The sequence below is a fragment of the Vulpes lagopus genome, chromosome 17 (genome assembly GCF_018345385.1).
Source record: "Vulpes lagopus strain Blue_001 chromosome 17, ASM1834538v1, whole genome shotgun sequence".
Lineage (NCBI taxonomy): Eukaryota > Metazoa > Chordata > Mammalia > Carnivora > Canidae > Vulpes > Vulpes lagopus.
In genome coordinates, this window is record NC_054840.1 from 5735128 (window position 1) to 5755890 (window position 20763).

The window sequence follows — 20763 nt, forward strand, 5'->3', positions numbered from 1 at the left end:
GGTAAGGGAACCCTTAACTAACAACTAACAGTGGCTTTTATACAGAGGAGGTTTTATTCTCATAAAATCCTTGCCAAGTCCTTGAATTCCACTCGAACCCTAAGATGGACCAAGTTGCTAATCACTGACTATCACAATCACTAGATGCCACTTCTCATGGCCCAAGAGTAAGCATAAGAAATATAAAAGGGGGCTCTGGGGACAATGGCATCTCTAGCTTCTATGCTTCCCAAAGTCACCCATCATTAACAAAAAAGACAAGAATGGATTAATAGGTAACCAAGGGAAGAGAAATCAGACAAACCAAGGAGGACATTTTTATGCACTGAAATCATGCCACTGCCTGCTGAAAATCTAGAATTCAAGAGTTCAAAAAGTCCATTTCACGAAACAAGCGGCCTCAGAAGAATTACTGCTACATCTCTATTAATTCAGCAAATATCAGTAAGTGACCAGAACGGGTCAGACATTAGGAATAGAGCGTTAGATAGTACAGTTTGGCCCACGTCAGGCTGATGAACAGAACTTCCACGGGATGAGGAAGGGTAGTGCAGGGGAAGGGAGGGTGTAGAGTTTAAACAAAAAGAAAACATTTATAGATAGTGGTAAGCTATAAAGAGAATACAATAGCAGCTTGTAACAAGTCATACATTGCTACTTTAATTGTACACTGCCTTGAATAAAGAGATTCTATTACAAAAAAGAGCTGCTGGTTGCTAAGAATAAAAATATAGCCTTAACTTAAATGGAAAAAATGCAAAATGTAATATAGATGGCCAAATGTAGGTTAAAAGCCTCTTTTAAGAGAGCCACAAATGCCAGAGTCTAAGGTTTCAACTACAGGACTTTCAAGATAAAAACCAAGAATCTAAAAGACCAAAATTCTATGTAAGCTTAAGTATAGTTTTTCCCTGGCTAAAAGTAACAGCTACCAAATATCCTTGAGCATTTGAAGCACCATGACATCTACTTCACTAATTTTTGTTTTATTAAATGTATTTTTCACATAGCTCTTCACCAAAAATATAATTCTTTCTTTTCCTTTAGTTGAAAATTATGCTCACAGAAAACAAAATCTGGTTACTGTCAATACCACTTCAGGGTTAATCTTTCTCAAAAATGTCCATCAGGTGAGGGATGCCTGGGTGGCTCAGTCGGTTGGCCATGTAAATCTTCACTTCAGCTCAGGGCATGATCTTAGGGTCATGAGATTGAGCCCAGAGCTCAGAGTCTGCTTGAGGTTATCACTCCCTCTCCCTCTGCTTCTACTCATGCTCCCACTGTCTCTCTCTCTCTAAATAAATAAATAAATGAAATCTTTAAAAAAAAAAAAAACTGTCCAAATGAGATACAACTTCTTCTACCCCTCACTTCCATCAACGCACCCCATGCCCATAGGCTGGGCTCTGGCCACACTCACAGGGAATGAGCAGTTTAAACTGCTTTTCACCTAACCAGCCCCACCTTGAATATGGTTTGCACACTGATTCTAAAATGTTTCCCACCATTTAGATCCAGCTACCCCATATCTAGTTTTGACTGGCTAAGGAGGAGTAATATGACCCATGCTGCTGTGGTACTTCAGGTCACGCACCTCTGGTAAGCTATGCATTGAACCTGAACAAACTATCGGAATCTCAAGGTCAGTTCAGTGAAGAAACATTTAACTGCCTATAGTCCCAATATTCCAATATTTTTTAAACCTATTTCCATGTTGGCCATATCCTTCAGTTAACACTGTTCTTCCCCCTAAGACATAATCAAGAAATTATATACCCACAAAGAATGTTCTCATCCTTTTGATAGGAAATCAGTCCCCACTATTTTGTCATTAAATATTCTAGAGCTAACTTTTTCTTTCTTTTTTTTTTTTTTTTTTTAAGATTTTATTTATATATTTGACAGAGAAGAGAAAGAGCACAAGCAGGGGGAATGGCAGGGAGAGGGAGAAGCAGACTCTGCTGAGCATAGAGCCTAATGCAGGGCTCAATCCCAGGACTCTAGGATCATGTGACCTTAGCTGAAGGCAGACGCTTAACCGACTGAGCCACCCAGGCATCCCCAAAGCTAACTTTTCTATATTACTCTATTTTTTCAATTGCTTAACACTACTTAATTAACACTACTATTGCCTGGTGGCTTACGCCCACTGACATAAAATCAGAAGGGAGTACTAATAGGTCATATTCCAGGGTTTGGGAAGGATTTTACAGAACAGAGAGTGCTCTCCCTCCCCCCACTGTACAGTATGTTGTCACTTATTCATCCCTTGACTTTCCATCCATTAAACTTATTCAAATCAAAGCCCAATGCAATTATTGAAGCCTTGATTTTTTTGAAAACATTTGCTGAGTAGTTACTATATGTCAGGCCCTTTATAAAGCACTGATGATTCTAAGATGAGAAAGAGGACATCCTACTTATTTGTGTGCTGGTACAAGGGTAGAAAATACAATTAACTGTAATAACATATGACTATTTGGCTTCTAAGAGCTATGGACACCAAAGAAAGCACTGAGAAATCAGAGAAAGTCACAGATGGGAGGGACACTGAAGGCGGGAGCAAGAGACTGCAAGCAGATAAGCAAAAGAACAATCGCGCGAGCAAGCGCATGCACGGAGGCCTGCACGGGAGGATGTGTTTAGAGTTCCGATGTGGCCCTAGAGGCATACGTGTGGCACAGAGGGGTACAGGTGAGCCTGCAGAGCAGGGATACCTAGGAAAAGCCTTTGTTCACCCCACTTAGAAGCCTGGACCTAATCCTGTGAACAGCAGTCCTTCCCGGTGGGAAAGCAACACTACTAAAATGACTCTGAGAGCAAGGAGAAACTCAAACTGAGATGGGAGACACTGAACACATGGAGACCAGTGAAGACATTAATGGAAAAAAAATCCACTTGTGATATAATTCAGGGATCGTGTTGTGCAAAGGTTAAGTTTTCAAAAATAACTGAATACAGCGAGCCAGGTCCCAGGGTTTGCTGCGGACAAGTCCTGCCCTACCTCTTTACCAACATTGAAGTTTCTAAGATTATGGATGTATTGTAATGTCTATGGCTCTACTTCCTTTTTTTCCTACTTCCCATCACTCTAGTTCTGTTCTCTGTGACTCCACCACTTCCATTTCCACCCTGCTACCATTGACAGGCATCCATAGTCAGCCCCTGGCTCATGCCTCCTCCTCAACTTTTTCTGTTGTTTATTTCTTCTCTTCGGGTTCTTGGCCCTTACTCTAAAAAGCTAAGCCCAAGAGCATTCAACAGGCAATCTAGCATTCCCTTCCTTTGTATCTAGTCAACTCACTGAGCAGTCACAGTAGATTATGTTGTCCACCTACCACACTTGTAATGGGTTTGCGCACCGCGAACAGAGGGCTTGTAGGATACTGGGGAACCAGATCTAATTAGGAGTCAAGGAGAACCATTACTCATTTCCAAGGGTCCAAAATTAATCATATCCCCCAAACACTGGCTTTCTGATTCTTCAATAATTCCATTTCAAACTAGTTAATTCATCGTTTAAATCCCGAAGTTAGAGTTTGCCTTTTATCATACTGTACATACACAAAGAGGTTTGAAAAGGACTCAGAATTTTAGATAAAACCATACCACCTACACCATCTTTAAATTTAAAAAAGCCAATCTTAAGCACTTCAAAGATTTTTTAAAAATGAGTACGCAACAGCACATATTTCTTCCACGTGTTTAAGCGTCTTTTCCTGCCATGCTAGATGTCGAGATAAAATTAAATGGAGCTCAGGCCAGAGCTGTCTTCTAAACAACATGCCAGATTGTAAATATTGAGTAGTTAGGTCACTCTCTGCTACTTTTAGGTCAAAAATGAATTGAAATTAAAATAAGAGTCTAAAAAAAAAAAAAAATCAACAAAGATAGCCAAGCCATACAGTGAGAAGAGCAAATCAGATGGATAGCAGGTGAGTCCTGGTCTGCTCTATAGGGCACTAAATGTTCTATCTCCATAGGCCTTCATCTGAGAGAGAGAGAGAGAGAGAGAGAGAGAGAGAGAGAGAGAGAGAGGGAGAGAGAGAGAGAGGGAGAGGGAGAGAGAGAGAGAATACCTCACATGTGCACTTGGAGAAAAAAGGAACCCTAATGCAGCCCTGCTTACACGTAATATGTGCTCAGTAAGCAACTATTAGTGCTTCTTTTTCTTCAAATTTCTACCAGGGACTAATCTCAAAGAAAAAAGTGGCCTTTAAAGAGAGAGTATGTTTAAAAAACAAAAAACAAAAAAAACAAAACCAGAATCTTTGTTTCATCTTCTAAAAAAAAAAAAAAAGGCCTCAACAAACAAAAAATGCAACAACAACAACAAAACCCACAACCTTAAAACCAGCCAATTCTCACCTCTGACCAGATTTTCTGAGACACATTCTGGCTTTCCTTAAAGGTTCACCTCCCAACTCATTCACATTCCATTGTCTGGTCAGCTTCCGTGGATTCGGGCAAGATAGTGACTTTGGAATCCATTCCCAGAAGTTCTGAAATCTAAGCCCTTTACATCCACATAACATTTTGGGTTAATTGGAAATATGTCTAATTAAGATTATCATAACGAAAGTCAGCAACAAAAAGTAATAAAGTAATGCCACAGTAGGTGGAAATTTCCTACTAACTATTCAGAATTCCAGGAAACCCTTTTCTTCACCCATCAGCTGCCTTCTCCAACAACACAGGAAGAATTAAACTTGGCCAGATCCTCCAAGGAGCATCAGGCCTTTGCCTTTTCAAACACTTAAGCAAGTAGCCTGAGAGGTTATCCACCATACATTCCAGGAAAACAGAATCATACAGCTGGATACTTAAGACCATTAAAAAGTTTAAAGAAGCTGTCCAGATTTAAGGTTTCAAGACAAACAGACTGCAAGCAGTCCTCAAAAATGTAATGCTTTAAGGTTTTCCTTTCTAGATCTTGGTAGCAGAGCTCCGCAAGCAAAGCTTTTGGAAAGCTGGGCGCACGTTCGTCCTCCCGGGCTTGGAATGAGGCTCTCCCTGGGTGCGCACACATACCGAGCTGTACCAATGGACGGATTAGTCCAATTCTTCCCTCATTCTGCACCAAGTCCAAATTCAGGGCTGACACTAGTCTCTGCAGACAACGAAGGAAAAAATGTGACAAAGATTTTCCGGCCAGCCCCTGCCCGCCTGCCCCCGCCCTCGGCACACACCAGCACACAGCGGGTTCTGTGCACAGCTCTGATTCGGGGCCAGTCTGTGCGCCATGACATCAGTGCAGGAGAATGAGCCAAGTTTAAACTCCATCTGGGACAAATAATGTCCAGGCACACTGTGACTTCTTTTGTTTATATACACTGCCTAAATATGTCTTGGTGGTAAATGAACTAACGCTTAAGATTTATTTCCCAAGGCCTCCAAAACAATATTCTGCACCCCTGAAGCAACTCCCGGCCTCTGCGTCTCCTTCCAAGGCTATGCGTAAGTGATTTTTAACAGAACACATGATTTTGAAACATATAATTAACATCTTGAGGAGAGACAAAGTCCAAGCAGCCCTTCATCAATCTAAAACAAAGGGAACGCGGACCTGGCTAGCGAACGGGTGTGGTGTCCTGGCTCGTGGTGCAAATGCTGCGGGACACTCACTTCTGTAGTGGCCCCGAGAGCCAGCATAAGCCGAGGTGGGAGGCTTAAGAAGTGCCCAAGCAGCAGAGGGGCCATTTTCTTTCCCTTTGAAGGATAAACTTAGGGTGGGTTTTTTCCTCTTGTAATTCTGGCATTACTTGAGAGACATAATTATAAATGCAGAATGGAAAACAAACAACCTAATAGGTTCAAGTCTTACAATAAGTTTTTAGACTTCTCCAGACACAAAAACTCTGCCTCTGGGCTGATGTAATTTTTGAATGGAAATGAAAGGCGGGGCTTGGGAGGAAAAGCAGGCAGACAAAAAGGTCATCTCCTTAGCTCCCGGGGTGAGCCTCCCTAGGACGAGGAACCCCTGCTTCCCTTCCTTGTCATCAAGGGCTCAGGCTCTCTCTCTGAAGTTGCTGACAACCCCAGGGGGGAATCTCCAGGAAAGAACCATTCCCCCAAGGAAAGAAAGGGAGGAGCTCTGGTGACCTGGGCCTCGGATGACTTCACTCCCAGCTCCTCCTCCAAGCTCAACCCAGGCCTCCAGGCCTCAGACTCCACCACTACCACCTGGTCGGCAATTTTCAGAAGCTCTAGATCCAGGATCACTGCCACCTTCCAGAGCTACTGGGAAGATGACAGAACAGGAACACTCTTCTCAACGAACTGTATAATTTACTATCAGGCAAAAACCCAGTCCCCAGAGTCTCTCCCAACTGTTTACCTGAACAAGACAATATAATATGCTTAACCCAAGCAACCCCGCCCTTCCTGGAAGGTAAGTTCTGCATGGACTCAAATCCCAGTTCTGTGATTTGCCAGATGCAAGTACTTAACCTTTCTTGCCTCCGGTTCTGTCCGTAAAAATGATCACCACCTTATGGGGTGTGTGATTACTGGATGAAATGATGTATATAAGTGCTTAGCACCATTCCTAGCACCTCATAAGCCCTCAGTTATTATTCACTCCCTCCACCACAGAGGGAACAAAAGGAATCAAAATATCAAACAATAGCCATTCTTTCCAACAACCCAACTTACAAGCCCACAAATAACCACTCAACTAAAAGTGGAGACCAAAAGCCCACTGGTGATCGGCAAGCTAACAGAGTAACAACATTTAGGTTTGAGGTAAATGCCAAAAACTCAGATATTTGGAATTCTTTCAGTGTCAAACCTCTGACCTTTAATCAATCTTCTACATTGCCCTGGACGAGGCAACCTTATAGAATCTTTTCCCCTTGGTGTTACAATAATGGTCAGAAAATGAGCCACTGCTTCCCTCCAAAGGAGGAGCACACAGCCCGGTGTGGTGCCTGTCCTCAAGGCTCCTTATGGGAGGCTCTGTTAAGTTCCAAGGCCGCTTGAAGAAGCAGGATGTGCAGAGGCAGTTGATAAAAAAAAATGGGAAAACTCCTCAGTGCCTGACCCTGAGAAAAAACACTTTAAAAATGAGACAATGGGGGCTCTTGAAAAGTAAACTAGTTGTGAACACTCCTCTATTAAGGGATAATGTCCTCCATCACCCAACTCTACCTTCAATGGACTCCCCGGGTCTTTAAGACAGGCTTATTCACAGACAGGGTATATAAAGCCTCAGGTCCAATTTCCCTTCACAATCCCTAAAGAAAAATATGGATGCTATTCCTTCATAATTCATATTATATTCATATTTCTATTACTTTTATTTTCAGTCATGATTAAAGTCACCAAATACATTAAAAATAAACAGCCATTTTTTGAGGATGCTTTTTATATGGACTTTGTACAAGGTAATAAGATGGGTCTCAAACAGACCCATTCTGACAATACAAAATAAACATTAAAATGGTGATGTCAGGGGCACCTGGGTAGCTCAATTGGTTGAACGTCTGCCTGCCTTTGGCTCAGGCCATGATCCCAGAGTCCTGGGATCAAGCCCCACTTCGGCTCCCTGCTCAGAGGGGAGCCTGCTTTTCCTCTCCCTCTGCTCCTTTGCCAGCTTACGTGCTTGTGCGCTCTCTCTCTCTACAATAAATAAAATCTTGGGGAAAAAATGGTGAACTCAGAAAAGATGTATGAGGTGCACGACTCTGACCAATTCAGCTACCAAACCACATCACTAAACGAAGCACACGATTCAGTATGTCAAGGTTTCATTCTCCCAAGAACTAAAACAATCCAATACAAAGACCAAAGAAACTTCTGTCTGAAGTAGTAATACATTTCAGTCAATGCTGAATTTTTCTAATCCTTAGAAAACACAAGAACATCTCAACACCTCTTAAAAACTTAAGTCATGAAACATAACCAGGTAACAAGCACAAGTCCATTTCTCTCCAAATCTAAGATCTGGCTCACATAATTTAATTTCCATTTCTTGAAAACAGGAATGGAACCCCGATGGCAGCTTTACTGATACACACTTTCTGGTCAACCTGTCCCAAAGCTAGACCAGTTAGCTCCAGCTCTGTGCTGTCTCCATGTAACTGCCCAATTATTTGCCAAGCAGAAACCTCTAATGAAGTAATTTTCTAAACGCAGGCTGTCCATTTTATCCAAATGCAAACCTACTCTACCGCAAAGGGGTAAGGAATGGGCAATAAAGAGTGGATCTAGGAGAGGCAGGGTCAAGTTATTCTAATTAATGATCGTGCTAAACACACCTGCTGCCCATAAAACACATTCCCTCTCAGCAATGATCTGATCTGATGGTCTCCTATTAAGGAAAAAGGCCCAGGGCTGAGAAGCAACACCGACATAGGAATTAACGCTAAAGTGGCCCGTGAATTCCGCTTTTTTCTGGAGGCCCACTAGCGCTCAGCTTCAATTTATTCTCAAGGTAGAGCTGACTGGAAAATTACTAAGAGGCACCTAGTTCTGGCCATTCCCAATTTAAACGGGGAAATAAATGTAGTCTGAAGGCAGCTAAACCCAGAATTACCTTGATAGAATACTGTCGCTCCAGCAGCTGGCTCCTCGGCAGGCTACTTACTTTACACACAGGCATTTTGAACTTAAAGATTCATGTTACTAATTTTATACAGTTTGCTCACTATTGTCTTGTTTGGAGTGGAACATGTATCATTTCTATATGAGCTTATTTTTAAAATCAATCATTTGAACAAAAATAGAGAAAAGGCTACCAACGTGAAAACGCTTGTATGCAAACATATATATATGTCTTAACACATGTAGATGGAGAACTGTCCCATCTTTCCTTCCTCTGTGTCTATTATTTTTACTGCGCTAGGAGATCCAGCAAGTCACATCACACTTTAACAGGACAAATACACATCAAAAGTAAACAGACCTTAGAGGCTGGGAAACCATCACAGTTCATCTTATCTAAAGATAAAATTAAGATACAAATGGTATTAAATGCTTCATCTAGGTAACACCAGGAAAGTCTGCTTTTAAAAAAAAAATCTGTTTCAGGAAGTATTTAAGGAATTCTCAATTCTTGGAGCCTCTAAAACGAGATCATAAACACAAGTATTTGCATCTCTGCCCTTGGAACGCTGATAGCTTGCATCTGTGTTTAATGTCCCCCAACTAGTCTGTAAACAGCAAAAGCAAGGCGCCTCCTGCCTTTCCTAAGCTTTAGTGAGTGCTCAATGTGGCACCGAATGGGGGCTCAAATTCTGTTCACTAAAAAGCAGAGGCCAAAAGAAACAATACATGGACCCTAACTTGTAAGACGTATAATTGAAACCCTCCCAACTAAAGCCAGATGAACCAGAGCCCACACCAGTTCATTTCACAAGCCACAAGCAGAAAACTAAGAAGCTTAAAATCCTAAGTATGAGACACAAATGAGCATGCCTGAAAAACCAAACATTTTTGCTCTAAATAAAACACGAGAAGAGTGAGCACAAAATGCAGTTGTTTTTTTTTTTAAAGATTTTCTTTATTCGAGAGAAAGAGAAAAAGGTCACAAGTAGAGGTGAGGGGAAGAGAGAGAAGCAGACTCCCCACTGAGCAGGGAGCTGGATGTGGGGCTCGATCCCAGGACTCCAGGGTCATGACCTGAGCCGAAGGCAGACGCTTAACCAACTGAGCCACCCAGGCGCCTCACAAAATGCGATTTCAAAGATAAAATGTTACCAGTTTCCAGGTGCCAAACTCAGACAGCCACTTGCACAGGCAAGTGCAGAAGCTGAGTGAAGTGGTCGGAGTACAGCTCCCGTCTAGCCTGGGCTGCTGCCACTCTTTGCCAATCAACTGTTGCCACGTGGGCAGACCAGCCCGGTGTTACTGGAGCTGCTGGGTTTTCCAGATTAACAGAAAGATCCAGAATTTTAAGTAAAGCTTCCAGTCTCTTTGTACCGCCACCTGATTATTTCTCTTCATAATTGTATCAACTGTACAGAAGTGGGGAGGAGGACAAGGCCTGTATGACAAATGCAACAGGTGGCCAGTTTTCAAGGCCTGGTTTAGATGAATTAACTGCTCATTTCAGCCATCCTTCACTCGTTCTGGGGGACTGACCCAACGCCACCTCAGACGCCAAGCAGAGCGTGAAAGAGACGCAGTGCCTGCTCCTGGAGTTCACAGCGCGAAAGACAGTCTAGCTCAAAACAATCATAATGTTAAGGCCATGGGAGAGTTTAAAATTGCCGTTATTTCGCAGCGCAACTTTGCCATGCCAGTGTTTTTCCTTAATCCTCTCCTTTTTGAAGGCGGCTCAATTTCTACCATTTGAAGGCTACAGACTAGAGTTTGTCTCGTATTATTACTGCCTTTGGCTAATTAAATTCTGAAGTGTCTCTCAACCCAGACAGCTCAGAGCTGTCATAATTATATGTCATACGTTGTAATTATTGTGGGTGCCACGTATAACAACACCCCCTGATAATATGGCATCAACATTTTCCTTCATGAGACGGAGATTATGCAGAGGCTATGACTTTTCAGAAGCCTTTGTAGTGAGGGAATTGGCAAACCTAAGGCAGAGAGGACTGTAAGCTCAGTCCACAGGCCTAGATAAACTCACACCTTTTTATTTCCAGTTAGAAGCAGGCCCTCAGCAGCAGAGGGGGCTTGTCTGTGATGCTGGCCAGGAGCTCTGGTTGAGGGGTGCTTGCAATCGGCATCTCTATGGGATCGGCAGCCCTGAGGGACAGACCTCGAGGGGGTGGACAGCCACGCTGGATGCATCCAGGACAAAAAGTTTCATTAAGAAGGGACGCCTGGGTGGCTCAACGTTGAGCATCTGCCTTTGGCTCAGATCACGATCCTGGAGTCCTGGGACTGAGTCCCACATTGGGCTCCCCGCATGGAGCCTGCTTCTCCCTCTGCCTGTGTCTCTGCCCCTCTCTCTCTCTCTGTGTGTGTGTGTGTGTCTCTCAGGAATAAATAAATAAAATCTTAAAAAAAAAAAAAAAAAGATGATGACAGCTGAACAGCCAAAGTTCAGAGAAAAGAGGGAGAATGTGCAGACACGGCCTGTCTGGGGTGCTACTCACATGAGCTCTGCGCTGAGCCTGCTATCCCTAACACAGCAGTCCCACTTCGTAAAACAGAAACTGGTCACATGATCCACAGAGCTGAGCCACAGCCCTAGACTTGGCTTCAAGTGTGATGCCTGTCCAGGCTCAGCCTCCCCACAGATGCTCCCAACCCGGCCTGGGCCCCCGCCTGCCGGTTCCCCTCCCGTGTGCTCCCAGGCCAAGGCACATCCTGCAATCCAAGCACTTCTCCTGGGGCTCTATGTATGTGTACGTTCAGTCTTTGTATTTTGGCAAGCCACTGTTTTGCTCCCCAACTCGGCTGCTCATTCCTTCAGGGTGAGAACAGTTGTCTTATTTATCTTCGCGTTGGCAACACCCAGCAGCACCTAATACAGTGCCTGCATGCAAGACATTTGACAAATACTCATTAAAATGAACAAATTGGGCTCCTGGGTGGCTCAGTGGGTTAGGTGTCTGCTTCGGCTCAGGTCACGATCCCAGGGTCCTGGGACTGAGCCCCACATCAGGCTCCCTGCTCAGCGGGGTATCTGTTTTTCCCTCTCTCTCTGTGGCTCCCGGCTGCTCATGCTCTCTCAAATACATAAAATGTTTAAAAAATAAATAAATAAAAAAGAAAATGAGCAAATCTATTACTAAATTCAGTTGTAAATCCTGCCCTCTCGCTCCTTTCCATCCCAAACCTTGAAGACAAGATGACAGCATCTGGGCACCTGAGGCCTTTATGAGCGTGAGTGGCAGACAGCAGGTGGATGGCAGTTTGTGATGACCATTTTCTTACAACACTGGCACAAACCACACGCTTCTCATACATCTTGATGCTAAAGAGTCTGCCCAAAGACCAAGCCTCCCCACCCTGAGCTTGCCAAACCCAACACCTGACCAACCTCTTTCCATTTTCAACCCAAACCCCAGCCTCTTACATAATGTTCAGCAATAACAGCTACAGCCTCTATTTTAACTGCCAGTCCCATTCTCATCTGAATATCTCTCTTCTTCTGGGCAAACAACTTCCCAAGAACCGTTTATTCATTGGTCTACGCTATACTGATTGTAAAATGCCTTCTGGGTCTCCCTGACACGGTGGCTATAGGGATATTTAAAGAGTAAACCTGCGTGGTGAGAGGATTTGAACTCCTGAATGCAAGACGGGAGCCATCAAGAAAAAGTTATTAAGAAGATATCAACCCGAAGAGAAAAAGTCACTGGATTAGGAGGAGGAGCACATTTGATGTCAAAGACACGCCGATGACGAGCACCATCTGAATGTGGAAAGTTTTAATATGTTTAACGTGCTGTCTGGAAACGTGTACTCAAAAGAATGCTCCAGGAAATCTCTGGCCGTGTATTCCATCTAGGAGAAACAGAGGCGTTTGGAAAGAAACAAAAGGGGGGGGGGGGGAACCTCAACTCTTGATAAAATGACATGCTCAATGCTGATAAAAAGGCAGGGACAAAGTCAAGAGAACTGTGGACACGGCTGAGGTACTTTAACCTTCTGGCTTCCAGGGCAAGCCTGTTCGCATGTCACCCTGAACTGCTGGGAGAAACAAGTTTTCTGTTTACATTTAAGGAGATCTACTTCCTGAAGAGGAGGTAGTAGGAACACTCATTTGGCAATTAATACCTGCAAGCTTAAAAGGGGGAAAAAAAAAATGAAGACGACGTAAGAAATATGACAAAACATGTGCTAGTTGCCCTCTAAGAACAGTAGGACAGAGAGGCATCTGACTCTCTCCCTACCCCACTGGTCCCCTAATGAACATACATAGGAGAAGAGTCTCCAACAGTACAAGAATATAAAGCAGCAGACGTACCACCCTCCAGGAGGGTATAACTATCCCACATTAAATAAGCAAATCAGCAAAGTCTACATTAACACTTCTGTCCTTAACTTAATGGTTTCCTTACTTAAACACTGGTGACTGTTGTAATTCTTCTTCAGAGATTATTAAAATACTAAAACCAAGAGAAGAACACATGGGTGAGTCAATCAGTTAAGCATCCAACTCCTGATTTCAGCTCAAGTCATGATCGCAGGGTAGCAGGATGGAGAACCCTGCATCAGGCTCCCTACCCAGCACGGAGTCTGAGTTTCTTGCCCTCTGCCCCTCCCCCAACTTGTGTGCTCACGTGTGCTTGTGTGTTCACGCGTGCTCCCTCCCTCCCTCTCTCTCTCTCTCTCTCTCTCTAATCTTTAAATAAAAAAATAAAACACGAAACCAATAGAAAAAAGTTGGAAATTTGGTTGATATTTATTCTTTCTTTTCATTCTTCAAACTAGCAGTTACCTTTTTATTTTATTTTGTTTAAACCTCTAAAACCAAAGACAGTTAAATTTATGTACCATAGATTCTGAAAATGTCGACACCAATATTCTGATTGCTGATGGGCATTCACTATGGTTTATATAGCTATACACAAAACCTCAGGTCAGGAAACCTGGCAAGCATAGTACATTGTCAGGCATATGAAGGGAAGCAAAACTTTATTTACCTACACTGATCTATTCAGAGGTAGGAGAAATTATAGTGAGAGGAGCAGAGGTACTTTATTTAGAAAACAATAATTCAAAATACAGCTGTTCCATTTCACTCCTCGTTAGATATCCAAGAGAAATGAAAATATAAATCCACACAAAAATTTGCACACAAAGGTTCACAGCAGCATTATTCATAAAAGCCAGAGCGAAAACAACCCAAATGTCCATCAACTGATGAATGGATAAACAAAGTGTAATAAGCCCATGTGACGGAGTTTCACTTGCCAGTAAAAAGGGTTTAATGTAGTGATCATGCCATTACATGGATGAACCTTGAAAACACTATGCTAGGTCAAAGAAGCCAGACACAAAAGACCACATGTTGCAGGATTTCATTTATATGAAATGTCCAGATTGGGCAAAAGACCTACAGAGAGAGAGTCGGTTAGTGGTTGCCTAGGAGTATGGGGAAGGAAGAACTGGGAAGCGACAACACCAGAGTTTCTTTTTATCGTGATTAGAAGGTTCTAAAATTGTGGTCATGGTTGCACAACCATATAGCAAATTCCATTGGATTGTATACTTTAAAAATAAGTGAATTACATGGCGTGTGGAGGATATCTCAATAAAGCTGTTGAATAAGCAAAGCTGCTGAGTTGCTTCTGTCCACACTGTGTGTTCACTATTGTTCTTATTCATTTAGCTGAGAATATATATATTTTTAATCTTCATTCATAATGAGGATGACTTTTCATGTTAAGGAAAGAATCATCCTTTCACTGCTACCCCTATAAAATGACCAACCAAAGTTTCGAACTTAACATGACTCTGGATAATGAAAATTAACAGTCTCTTATTTAGAGGGCCAGAACAGAGCAGCATATCTTGGCAAGAACTTGTACTAACTAAATCCAGAAACCATCAGGACAAAAATCGGGAGGAGGCGGTGGCCTGTGGGGGACTAGGGAGCTTTCTCATGACTGTGGTGGTTCTTTTGCATATACGGAAATGTTCAGAATGTCCTCTGCACAGCTGCAAAGTATTAAGGATGCTGTAAACACACACAAGGTAAGCTTCGCCATATATACTCCTGACACATGTAGAGGCATAGTTCCGTGGCCAGTGGGCAGCTCTCTGTGACGGTATTATCCAACAGGTGGTTCAAGTGCAGACCCTCCCTTAAAATGTCACCCCCCCCCCAAGGGTGTGCCAGGCAGGGCCTGCATTGTCCCTCATTGAGGTCAACCCTGTGTCTCCACAGGTCCTGGTTGAGATGCAAAGGTAATGAACGCCTCAGATGCACAGCACAGTGAAAGCCTCAAAGCATGAGTAGAGCTCTCCATGCCAATAGTGCTCTTGCAAATATGGTGAACATCCTAAAACCCATCGGGCTTTGTGTAAGAAGGGTGGCAGGCACCAATCTCACAAAATGGCACAGTACAAAAAAGGCAAAGATCCCTTTATGCCCAAGCAAAAGTGGCATTAGGAGAGGAAACACAGTGCCTCTGGTGGGCCAACTATGCCGATTTTCTGCAAAAAGGATAAAACTACAGAGAAGATTGTGCTAGGCTTGGACGTGTTGGGCCCACCTTCAGAACTAAGAGAATGCCGGGTATCGAGTGACACAAGCCAGGGCAGCTGGCTGGCTCAGTCAGTAGAGCATGCTGCTCTTGATCCGGGGTTATAAGCTTGAGCCCCAAGTTGGGTTTAGAGATTGGTTAAAAATTAAAAGAGATGAAGCCTTTTGAACTGGGGGTAGATGAGAAAGGGCCAAGAGATCTAGTTCTAAGCTTCTATTTTGTTATATTATGAAGACAATAAAATCTTGAGGGTATGCTCAGAAAAGTAATTAAAAAAAAAAAAAAAAAACCAGAAAACATTTGGAGAGCTCATTCTCTGAGGAGTCCTGATCCTTGAACACAGATCCCCTGAGCATCATACCACCGGGCCCTTAAGAGGAGGCAGCAAATACCAACAAGTGTCTCAGGAAAGTACTCAAAACTCATGCAGACTTTTGGACCCTTGGCCTTTGTTCTTTTTGGTTAACCCCCCATGCCTCCTCTCTCCCAACCTCCTCTCCGGTATTTTCCCATTGATTTTGGTTTGCTTGCTCCTTGGGTCTGTCTTCCCCTTCGTCTTAGCCCAGGTTCCACACAAGGCCCCCGAGGATACTGCTCGGGGATACGTAACAAGGTCAAAGCTAAATGTTGGAGCCCAAAGGAAAGAGCAGAGGAAATGAGGGAGACACAGATGGAGCCCCGGGGGGGGGGGGGGGGGGGGGGGAGGCGCAGGGAGAAGAAAAATGTCAGGCACAGAGGCTGCTGCCCAGGCTGAGGCCCAAGGACATAGAGGCAACCTCAAGGCAGGATAAATCTTGGGTTGACCCTGCTAAGATGGCTATTTTCAAACCACTCTGCCCACTTAACAACTGTGTCCCAATAAGAGAAACTTAACCTATAAATGTTCATGCTGTTAGATCATACCTGATTAAAAAGACAAATATTTCCTTTCAATGAGAATTTTTATTTCTTATTTATTTATTCATGAGAGACACAGGCAGAGGGGGAAGCAGGCTCCCTGCAGGGAGCCCGATGTGGGACTCGATCTCAGAACCCCGGGGTCATGCCCTGAGCTGAAGGCAGACGCTCAACCACTGAGCCACCCAAGTGACACCCCCTCAGTGAGATTTTTAGAATACACATAGCTCCAGTTTGAGAAGTTTGAGATTCAATGGTGTATAAAACAAATGAGCAGCTTTTCTCATTCCAGGCTTTAAAGATTGCTTCCTAGATAAAATATAAAAATGTGATTTTATTAACTAAGATTATTAAGCAGCTTCTACTTAGAGCTGAGGTAGACATGGAGAGCAGTGAAATGCTGCATGGCCTGAAGATGACCAAAATCTGAAAAGACTATGGACATTTGTAGGTGCAAGAAAGTTTACTTCTGAAGAGAGAATTAGAAAACTCTAAGGCTGCTGGAGATCATAAACTACAAAAGGGTGTTCTGTGCACACCAAATTACAGCAATGAGGAAGAAATCATCAAAACACAGAAATAGAGCGCAAGAATATGGACAGGTGGGCAGCCCCTGTGGTGCAGCAGTTTAGCACCACCTGCAGCCTGGAGTGTGATCCTGGAGACCCGGGATCGAGTCCCACGTCAGGCTCCCTGCATGGAGCCTGCTTCTCCCTCTGCCTGTGTCTCTGCCTCTCTCTGTCTCTATATGAATAAATAAAATATTTAAAAAATATATGGACAGGTGGTCTCAGGGCTCCAAGTACATATGCGAACAGGAATTAGGTGATTGAGCAGAGTCCCACGATGCTTTCCAAGTTGAGTCACATCTGAATACCTTGGGTTTTTTCTCCTTTTAGTTAGTGAAAAGGGAGACCAGACGCCACACTTTAAACTATTCATGGCACTTTGGAGATCTTCCTGGGAGCAGAGCACAGGGAGAATGATGAAGGGACAAGGGCTAAATCCAGAAGGCTGACAGCCACCACCCTGCACTTGGATGTTACTCCAGGTGTGACAGGACAGCTATGAGGGGGGGCACTGACATGATGTGGGTGTTTTTCAAGATTTTATTTACGTATTTGTTTGAAAAAGAGAGCGAGAAAGAGAGCAAGCGTGCATACATGTGCAAGCAGGGGGAGTGGCAGAAGGAGAGAGAGAAAATCTCAAGCAGACTCCTCACTGAGTGCAGAGCCCGACCCGGGGTTGGATCTCATGACCCTCGGATCAAGACCTGAGCCAAAACCAAGAGTCGGATGCTCTTGAGCCACCCAGGTGCCCCTGATGTGGATATTTTTGGAAACTCTCTCAAACGATCTCTATATGGCAAATATCTTCTGCTGGCAAAAGTAGAAGCAGAAGAAATCAGTGAGAAGGAGTGTCCAACCCTGGTGAGAGATGCCGGCTTGGGAGTCCAGCAGCAGCAGCGGAAATGAAATAGACGTGGCAAATTATGGCTTCAGCAAATGCTCCTGAAACAAAGCCAACAGGCCTTGCTGACAGGCTCGAGAGAGGAAGACGACAAGATGCAAGGGAAGACTCTGGGCTTGATGCGCAATGGAGCTGAGGAAGCAGAGGCTCTACTCAGAGAACACCCAGGGTAAGGGGAGCAGGGACAGGAAGTGGTAACTACACAGGGATGAGGAGTCAGGGGAGAGCATCTTGTTCTGTTGGGTGATGGAAAGGCATAGTTGTTTGTGGGTTTGAGGTAAAAGATACTACAGTATGTCTGGCGGAAATGACCCAGAGAGAGATTAAAGAGTCAGGAAGGGAGATGACTGTATCCGTGGTAAGAAGGGGTGACATGCATTCCATTTACATTTACATTTACTGAGCACCTATTAGGTATTCTTTGTTCTTGAGAGGTTCATGGCCTAAAGCAGAAGAAAGTAATATAAATAAGTCAGGCAGCAAAGTAAGACCCAATAGAGACACAAAGTATGACTGTACGATGGTGGATAAAGGCTGTTCAGGTACCAGGATAGAGTGTAGGGAGGAAAAGCAAGCACATACGGATATCAGGTGAATGGCTGATTAACTTATTTGAATTAGTGATCCAGTTTGGGTAAGTATTTCTCAAGCCATTGTTCCCAATTTTACTTTTCATAAGACAGACTTTTACTTTCATGCTCCTAAGGAACTTCGCAGAGACAAAGGATATCTGTGTGGTGTAAAATGGAGCAAACCCAGTTTTCGTAGTCAAGAAAAAATCTGTTATCAGAACAGTTCATCTAGTAATCTTTTTTTTAGGGCTTTACTTACCACGTAAACTTCTTCCCAAGTGCTACATAAATGAGTTCCGAAATCTCTTTTCTATTTTGGGACATTCAGTAATACTAACAAGTTTTACAGAAAATAAGTACTGTCCCTTTGTGAGCAGCGGGCTCTACGTTTGGCAGCACCGCTCGAGGGGCCAGGCGGGGTCCCTGTGGGCCTGGGCATCTTGCCGAGGTCGGTCAGCCCCGGTGTGAGATCAAAACCTGACTCACCTGCTGAGTGTCCTGCTCTGACCAACTGGGCCAACCAGTCAAGTACAACAGAGGACACGAATACACAGTCCTTGTATTCCAAAGATTTGTACACGTTGTCAAAATGATCCATCAAAAAAAAAAAAAAAATCAGACTTTTTTTTGATGCTTCAACAGTAATATCAACTGAATGAGGCAAGATTTCCTGTTAACAAAGACTGTAATTGGATATTTTTAAAAATCATCTAGTAATTCTACAACGAAAATGCTTACCTCCAGAACTATTAGTGTTCACCATCACAGATCCCTGAATCGCAAGCTAAAACGATGCCTGGGTTAGTGTTTTCCACTTGCACAGTTTGACTTATATTTCCCTCTTCCCACACCCACCTGCTGGGCTGCGTCTCCATTCACCAAGTGAGGCATCATGGCTACTTCTCCGTTCAGCAATGGTGGCAGTTCCAGTGGGATCTGGTCGGTCATCATCATTGTGACGTACATTCATGGAGAATTTCCCTCAACTGGCTTCCTGCAAAAGAACCACCATTTCTTAGAAAGGACTCAGGACCCCCAAAAGTCACTTATAAGAACATCAGCAACTTCAGTGCACCATCACGAAGTCAGCTGAAAATCAAATTATCCTAATCCCATAGTGCTGCATTATTGTGCCAGGTCCGAGGCAGGTGGGGGGGGGGGGGGGGGAGGAGTGGAAATCAAGCAAAAGCAGGGAAACAGCTTGGACTAAACCACCAACTCCAGTCTCCAAGCAGCCGTGTGAACATAACCTCCCGGACCTAGACTTGATCATTGTTATAAAAATTTTTTAAACGTATGAATAATAGTAACTACCCTACCCCAGGGATCTTTCTGGGGCTAAAATGAGAAAATACCGTGAGAGGGTCAAGTGTCAAACAAAAACTGGTGGTATCATTATCTTTAATTACAGAAAATAAGGCCAAAGAGGATGGCCTATAAAAACAGGTGTTCCCTTTCATTAGGATCAAAACACTGTTCATAAGCAGTTAATCCAAGTAAGTTAACAAAGGTTGGACTGCAATTGTTGCAATTTCTGACCTTGTCACTAATTTGGTAATTAATCATGTTCTAATTCTCTCTGCCCTCCTCGTCATTTCCTTGAATTGAATGCACCTGCTGTGCATTTATACATTTATCACCGTGCAGCTCTTGAACCTCCTTGTATCTCAGAGAGAGCCCACGGACCTGGTGTGGAGGAAGGCTGAGGCTTCCAGGTAGACCACCTTGTCTCCGCAGAATGATTTTCATATAAATACTCAAAACAGCACAAACCCCCGTCTTATTTCAAAATGGTACTTGCTACGAATAACTACCTTTCCAATTCAACAGTGGGGAAAATGACAAATTCCTATTTAGAATTATAACTTGTTCTTCAAGAAGCACTTATATATCCTTCACTTATGCCTAAGAACTTAGGGCACAAAAAGTTTAATATCACATGCAAAGAAGAGTAAACAAAGACACATATTTTAAATCCATACAGAAATAGACATATACATTCATCATTCATAATGAAGACCCTCCCCCCAATATCAAATTCGAGGGTATCTGATCAATGAATCCTTTAATACTCAATATCCAAATCAGGCAAAACAGTGGGACAAATCATTTAATGATTGTCTCAAATTTGTCTCAGACACGTGACAGAAAATATTTTTTCTCATTCTTAAACCCCTCCATTCTGAACATTAAATATACTTCCCTCTCCTGCAATCCCACCCAAAAGAAACTCCTTCCCTGGAAGTATCAAATGATGCATAAAAGCCGCCCAAGAGATTGTAAAGTTTTTTATTTTAAAAAGGTAAAATTTTACACTATTCATTATAACCCCATTTGGAGAAACTAATTATTTTAAGCACCAAACAACGAAGTCTTGTCCCAACTAGGAAAGCACATTCTATAATAACAGGTCTTATAATTCAGTGTTAATAGTACCATCATGCTGTTTTATGAGGCAATTACTCAGTTCCTAAGCAAATAAAAAGTACAAAACCCAAAGCCCAATAGTTTATCCTGATGAAGGAAACAGATTCTTACACAATAAAATTAACGAAGATAATTCCATTGACACTATCATGACATCACTGTTTGACTGAGTAGGTCAAATAAGGGAGAACTGATGTCTATTTCAATTTTATTCCTAATATACTTAATCCTCCTAGTGCATGAGGACAGGACAGCTACTTTCCCCAGACTGC

At 43.1% G+C, this 20763-nt stretch overlaps 1 protein-coding gene across 1 annotated transcript in view; it reads right to left on the reverse strand.

The window, feature by feature from the left end:
• The window catches only part of FNDC3B (fibronectin type III domain containing 3B), a 336187-nt gene that overhangs the window by 244883 nt on the left and 70541 nt on the right, over window positions 1-20763 (reverse strand). Inside the window, exon 2 of the mRNA XM_041731610.1 lies at window positions 18920-19058. Coding sequence (XP_041587544.1) covers window positions 18920-19030 — 111 coding nt within the window. The 5' untranslated portion in view covers window positions 19031-19058. The remainder of the gene's footprint in view (window positions 1-18919; window positions 19059-20763) is intronic.